General features: G+C 36.8%; 1 protein-coding gene and 1 long non-coding RNA gene across 3 annotated transcripts in view; one reads left to right on the top strand and one right to left on the bottom strand.

Moving 5' to 3' along the window:
- Positions 1-5,832, bottom strand: part of LOC140849158 (uncharacterized) — a 34,609-nt gene extending 28,777 nt beyond the window's left edge. The window contains exons 1-2 of the long non-coding RNA XR_012130789.1: positions 5,004-5,832; positions 2,636-2,682 (exon numbers count right to left, since the gene is read on the bottom strand). This is a non-coding gene — a long non-coding RNA (uncharacterized lncRNA). The remainder of the gene's footprint in view (positions 1-2,635; positions 2,683-5,003) is intronic.
- The window catches only part of LOC140849155 (serine/threonine-protein kinase TAO1-like), a 33,870-nt gene continuing 27,692 nt past the window's right edge, over positions 1,144-7,321 (top strand). The window contains exons 1-2 of one of the 2 annotated variants that reach the window (XM_073235654.1): positions 1,144-1,480; positions 5,778-5,960. In XM_073235654.1, the coding sequence (XP_073091755.1) occupies positions 1,283-1,480; positions 5,778-5,960 (381 nt within the window). In that variant the 5' untranslated portion in view covers positions 1,144-1,282. The remainder of the gene's footprint in view (positions 1,481-5,777; positions 5,961-7,321) is intronic. The other variant, XM_073235655.1, reaches the window with a different exon arrangement.

The raw sequence follows: 7,321 nt of genomic DNA, 5'->3' as shown, positions 1-7,321 counted from the left end.
CACTAATAAATTCAAGTTAAGACAATTGCATCAATTAGATAAGATCAGTCTAAAAAATTGATGAGTCCTAGTAGTGGCATGGAAAGTGGTCAATGTTGGTAAGAATATAAATTGATACTGCCATTTTGGAGCATAATTCAGCAGCTTTAACAATTTAATTTGCATGTATCTTCTACCCACCGAATCCGCTTCTAGAATTCTATCCTAAAGAAATAGTAACATAATTATATGGTGTATCATGTGTAGATGTTTATTGAAAATTTGTCATAAAGCAAAAAGTAGAAAAACTATGGCATCAGAAAGCAGAAGCTTCCAATAAAAATTTCTTTAAAAATCTGTATTTGTCCATTATATTTTTAGGTAAAGCAAGCATATTATATGCCTATAATATATATTGTTATTCAATTTTAAAACTGTATGTTTTTGTGTAATAGTTGTGTCACGATAAGCGTGGGGAAGGTTGGGAAACATATGCACCAAATGTTGGCCCCTGGAGAAGGGGCAGCGGAGGCAAAGGGGGCACGTCTGACTTCCTTCTACATAGTAAAAGAGAGAGAGTGTGTGAGTGTATGTGTGTGTGTTGTACATTTGATCTTTTAAACTGAAAAAAATTGTAGTAACATTTATTGATCATGAGGCAGGTATTCTGACAGCTTTCCCCGTATGAACTCATTTCACCCTCACGTTAATTTTATGAAACAGCTGTGTTATGGTCTCCATTTGAGAAGTAATGAAATGGAAGCACAGAGAGTTTAAGTAATTAACCCAAGGACTCACTGCTTGTCAGTAGCAGAGCCAGGATTTCGAAAGCAGGCAGCCTAGCCCTAGAGTCTTGTGTTCCTAACCGCTGCACTATACTGGGTACACTGCATGTAGTAGAATTGAATGTATACTCTGAAGAAAGTCAAAGGATGACTTAGAAATCCTGTTCAGATACAAAATTAGGAAACATAAATGACGGAAAGAGAGTAGAAAGGACATTAAGTCTCTTGGGACAGATGTGATATGTCTTAAGCTTATTGCTAAAAGTAGTATAAATAGTAAATGAACAGATAAGGCAATTGTGCTACTAAATTGCCCATTTTCTACAGTTCCAGTAATAAAACTCTAATATTTACTGTGCAGCCATTACTGAATCAGAGAATTACATCTATATCCTGGTTATTCTGTTTCTTAGGATTTTTTTTCTCCTGGCATTGTACATCATCAAATTATGCCTTTGTCTTTTTTTATGGATTAGGAATTAAATAAAAGGCAGGCTCAAAAGGACTTAGAGCATGCAATGTTACTGCGACAGCATGAATCCACGCAAGAACTGGAGTTCCGCCACCTCAACACAGTGCAGAAGATGCGCTGTGAGTTGATGAGACTGCAGCATCAAGCCGAGCTCACTGACCAGCTGGAGCGTAATAAGCGGAGAGAGCGAGAACTAAGGCGGAAGCACGTCATGCAGGCTCGACAGCAGCCTAAGAGTCTGAAGGTACCTTTAGCCTAAGCTTCTTGGCAAAGGAGAACACATAAAAGGCACATGTAAACAGTAAAAGTCTAAGCCAGATGTCTGTCATAATGAAATTGAATAAGCTTTTTTCTTTTCATTTTAAGCATATTTGGTTAGTATTGGTGTAGAGGGTCTATAGCTGCAGACTTCAGCTTGTGTATTTCTCAGCAGAGTACCAAAAAAATGGCCAGAACTTTTTAACTGTAGAAAGTGTCATAAATAAGATTCAAAATTCTCATTTTAAGTGTACCCAAATGTCCAGTGTTGATACTGTAATCTACATATCAACATCCTTACCTGCTGGCTTCTCTCTGTTGTTCCAAGTTTTATAGTTTTGGAATCTTATTTCCTCTGAATGTGATTTGTATCCAAAAGAGGCGGTAAGTTCTTAATTAGTACAGAAACCAGTGAATGAAAAATGCCTTTTTACCCCCTCTCCCTTCATTGTCAATACTCATCTTTAGAGGAATAGTGGAATTATCACACTGTTACTCCCATTCTTTCTGTGTTTGGTAACATAGGTAAGACCGGGGCATGTGTAGTTGGAGTGTATTTTTTTAATTAGTACATCAGAGTGAAGGAGGTATTACATGCTCTCTTGTAGACAAATAAGGAAAGACAAGTGTTGGTGATATATCATATCAAAGGACTTTAAATTTTGTATTTGCTTTGATAGAGAAATTTATTTATATGATACAAAATTCAAAAGATGCCAAAGTGTATGTATTATAAACTTAAAGGTTTCCCTCTCCTTGTTCTTTAGGCCACCTGGTCCAGCCCCCTCTACCAAAATCAACCAGAGTTAACAATTCCAAGGAATTTTCTAATTTTATAACTTGTAATAAATACGTGAAGTATAATCACATGAATCTTAATAAACAAAAAACCAAAATGACCCACTATATATGTTGTCACCCACAGTAGTACCTCAGTTAATCTGTACATGTCTCCGCATTGTAAACTTGTGTTTACATCCAATGAAGCCCGGTTTCACGGTATCTCCTTTACCCTCTTTTTCGATCTCTGACAATTTAACTATAAAACTATCAGGTAACACTTACCTGAATAACTCTCCTGAAGTCAAGTGAAATTCACTCACAGAAGTAATCTGTGTCCAAACCAGAAGCTAAACCTTACCTAGTGGTGTCTCCGATTCCTATTCAACTCCATTCATACAAGTTGTCCTGAACAAAACACAGAAGCAAAGCTAATATTTATCCTTTCTTGTGAGTCTAAGTAAAATTTTATACTTTGCTGTATCTTCAAAACAGCTAATGAACATCGTTTACAGAGTGGCTCGTACGTTGACTACCCTCATAACCATCATTAGTTAATGCTTATCACAATCAGAATTCATAATGATTTTCCAGATTTATTTTGTCTTTGTAGTGGTTACATAGTAGAGGTTCTCACCAAAAGATATTTAAAGCATGTCTATAAAATGAATTACAGTTTTAAAGTGAGCAGCACCCAGAAGTAAACCGAACTGAAAGCTTGTTTAGTTTTCTTTGGTCAGACCATGAATCTGATAGGACTTCATTTCTCTGGGGCTTGGAATAGGTTAGTTGTTTGCTGTTTAACCCTTCCTTTTGGTTCCCTGTTGTGGCCCCCTTCTCCGTTTGAAAGCTTGGAGACACTAGTCTGATTTTCAGATACTGTTAAAAAATCAAGGGGAAAAATAATGTCTCACAGTCATAGGCAGACTTCAGATAGAAAACGTCCTTCTCATGATACATAAGCTCAAGATTTTCCGTAAAAGAAATTGTTCTGTTACTTCAGTGGGAAAGAAAATCACCATGTTCCTCTTAGTTGTATATATCTATCTACTTGCCCAATTTGAACAAAATAGACTCTTTTTTTTAAATTAAGGTATCATTGATAAACAATCTTAAGAAGGTTTCACATGAGCAACATTGTGGTTTCAACATTCACTCATACTATGAAGTCCCCCCCAACCCACTGCAGTCACTGTCCATCAGCGTAGTAAGACACTATAGAGTTAGTACTGTCTTCTCCGCGCTGTGCTGCGTGCCCCATGACCCCACTACATTGTGAGTGCTAATAATAGTGCCCCTTAATCCCCTTCTCCCTCCCTCCCCACCCACACTCCCCAATCCCTTCCTTTTTGGTAACCCTAGTCCCTTCTTGGAGAAAACAGACTATTTTAACATCATGTCATTTCATTTATGTAAGTAATAGTTGCAACTTTTTAAGATAAATTTGTATTTACTATGTAGTAGTTCAACTTCAATAGTTGCAACTATTCCAACTTTCTCTAAGACTTTAAGGGGGATAGGAGGACTTCAGTTTGCACACTTAGGTGAGCTGACAGTATTTGTAGACATTGGGGCACCATTTCTGAGGAATGACTTGGGTAAACACCTATTGTTTATCTGCCATTTCTTCATCTGCCATTAGGTGACGTTTTGTCAGTATTAAGTGATTAAGAAACAACTGGAACATGTTTATCCTGCTTTCACTTGGGGGAAACATTGAGGAATATAGTTTATTCTTGGTATAAGTATTAATCTTGTTGAAAAAATTTTCCAGGGCATTCCTTTTTGTCATTAGCTAGTGATATGGAGTGTCTATAGTTTTCTTGGCAATATATTTGAATACTTAAAAGTTTTTTAAAGAATGGAGGTGGTTACACAAAGTCAGAAGAGAATTCTAAATTTCACTGTTCCATTTCTGGCTAACTTGGAGGAATTTTATTAACCAAGGGCAGGATTTAAGGGCAGTGCTAAGCGTAACTAAACCAAGAGTTTGTCTTTCTAGCTAGACATTTCTTGACCCTTCACAGAATAAAGGTACATGACTATGACTTAGTACCTCAATTGGTGTAAAATGCAGAAAAGGATATATATTTGATTTTGTAGTATGGGAGCAAAGAGTGGGAACTAGTTCCTTGACAAGAGTGTTTGGTCATACACGCATTTGCACACTTAGTCAACCATTCAATATCTGGCAGTATATATATTGAGGTAAATAATTTCAACTGTAGGTTCTGCCTTTGTGTAGGAAATGAGTGTTGTTACTCGTAGGCTTGATGGCTATACCTTATGAAATATAGCACATCTTACTACATTTTATTGAAACTTGAGTTCATAGAATTATTAACCTGTGACTTAAAGCCAGAGTTATTCTGTTTCTGAACTCAAATTATTTTATCTCAAAAATGTTTATGTAGTTCATGTCTGTTACCATTTCCACAAGAAGGGTTGTCCCTTCTCTTGCCTCATAACTTTTCTTTGACCTTTGAAAGATTAGTTAGCTGACTTCCAGGTTTTTGCTTGTGGTGCTAAAGAGTAAAGCCTAAGGAGAAGCAGACCCAAAACTTAGCCATCTTAACTGAGCAGTATGACCACATTAATGAAATGCTCTCCACTCGAGCTGTAAGTTTATTTTACTTAGGCAAAACAAATTTAGTGCCCCTTTCCTTCCACCACCCAAATAAAATCCCAACAATTGAAATATTAAGTTGGAGATGAAAATGCTGCTGTACCTTGGGAAATAGTGAAGGTGGTCCATATTCTTCTTGTTCTCAGCATTGCTTGGAAATATGCAGGATGCATATGTAATTCTCTTTGATACACTTGGTCATGAGGTTCCACATAGGCTCTCTGCTGGTGCCTTGCAGAGGTTTAGTACGTATACCAACAGTGCATCAAGATTGGAGAAGCAGCTTTGTTAAGCAGGGTTCAAAAAGTAGCGCTTTACCGGGAATCCAGATGGTCACATTTGAGTGCAGGCACAAAATAATTGCTATGTCAGTTTACAGACTTTTTCTTAATGGGCCAGATAGTAAATATTTTAGGAGGAAAAACTGAGGTTATTATGTGGGTATTTACATAGCCATTTAAAATGTGACCATTTCAGAATGTAAAAAACCATTCCTAATTAGTGGACTATTGAAAAACAAAAACAAAAAATCAGGTAGCTGTTCAGATTTGGCCCATAAGCTGTGGCATGCTTGTCCCTGTTCTGTAGTTATTTCCATTGGAGAGAAGACATTCCCAGTCTTACATCAATCAGATTCCGTTTTCCTTTAAAAAATAATGATTATTTAGGCATCATCCAAATAGCTTATGACAGCTTTATTCTTATAATGCCGTCATTGGTTGCTGTGTTTTCCTTTTCCAGAGATGTTTACTCCAAGATGTAAAAGAGAACGGTTGTGCCCTATAGAAGAGTAGTCTGCCTTAACTTACACGTCCTCCTTTCCATAGGTCATGAGAAGGTAGCTCACAGGAGGATGTATGTTTTCTTTCTCTTTCAGCCGCATTTGGATGAAGCGCAGGAGGCAGAGTGCCAGGCTTTGAAAACGCAGCTGCAGCAGGAACTGGAGCTGTTGACTGAACTTCAGAGCAAGATCAAAATGCAGGCTGAGGCACAACACGCTCAAGAGCTTCGGGAGCTGAAACGGAGGGTCTCCCTCCGCAAGGCACTCTTGAAACAACAGGTATGCGTAATAGAAAAAAGTAATTGTGCCAGGATTTGCTTTCATCAAAATCATTTCATAAATATATTTTCTTGATGACAGAGGTGGCATTAGATTGTTTTCACAATACCATATTTCCTTAATTCTAGTTTTGGTAGTGTTTTCTTTTTCTTTAAAATTACTGATTCAGTAATGAACCTTAAAATTAATGAGTGTGATGTATTAAAGGAATATATATACTTAAGTAGGAATTACTAGAGGAATGATGTGGAGTTATGTGAAGACAGTTGAATTGTAAAAGGATAGCTCTGGCTCCGTCTTCCTCCCTTCTTTTGTGTACCTAGTTGTACCTAAAGAAATTGGAGAGAAACTTGGATAGTGAAGGAAAAAACTTTAGTAATTGCTTGAGAGAGACAAGGAAAAGGGATCAGGAATATACTTTATTCATTCATCCCTGGTCTGAAACTGTACAGATTGATGCATTACTAGAAAAGAGAAGGTAAGACCAGTTTTACACAGATGAAGTGTCAGGCTGAAAATATTTCTAGATGTAGCTTTATTTATTTTACTTACTCTTTGTCATATATATTAGAACTAGAATCCCTAAATTCACTTGTGTCCTTTAAGGTACTGAGGCTGTATGTGTGTGTGTGTGTTGAAGAAAGAACAAAGGGTATAAGCTTTTGAGAAAGAAAGAGAGGAAAGGCATTTGTTTTGAGAAGTAGTAGAATACCACTTGTATCCAGGATTGAATGCTCTGTTCCAGAATTCCTGAGCCATAAGTTCCCAGCAGCTGGCATGTCTTAGGTCCATTGTAAGTTAACACATGCCTAATGGTTTTGTCTGTTAAAAATTGTCATCGCTTCTGGACCATTAATTGGCGCATAGATTTTCCTCTACTTTCTACAGTTCTTGTGATTAAAAATAGAATACCTCATTTCTATTAAAAATAAATGTTCTTAAAAACTCCACCAAAATAAGGTGTTGCTATTTCTGTGGCACAGCTGTCTTCATTACTGGCTCCTTTAAGAGGTACTTGCCTCTAAAAATTATCTCAATTGTGTTTCTCATTCAAGGTGGGAAGACAGAAACACATACAAATTTTTAGAAAAATGTAGTTGTCCCATGTACAGAATTCATAAATCTGCCTGATTTCAACTTGCATATTTAAAATTGAATCTAAAGTTCCATCTCTTATGCTTCAAAATTATCACTAAAAGAGAAACCTATAGTATTTCAGTAACAGTGTCATGAGAGAAGTATTGGTACTGTTTTATTTCTATTTTTAGCTCCACCTAGTGGCTCCGAGTTAAAGAGTGCTAATTAGTATCTTAGGTGTAGTCATTTCAATATATGAACTAAGGCCTTTATGTTCTACGAAA

This window comes from Manis javanica, chromosome 4, assembly GCF_040802235.1.
Source record: "Manis javanica isolate MJ-LG chromosome 4, MJ_LKY, whole genome shotgun sequence".
Taxonomy (NCBI): domain Eukaryota; kingdom Metazoa; phylum Chordata; class Mammalia; order Pholidota; family Manidae; genus Manis; species Manis javanica.
The sequence above is the reverse complement of the archived record's forward strand: the minus strand, read 5'-3'. Positions and strand labels throughout refer to the sequence as shown.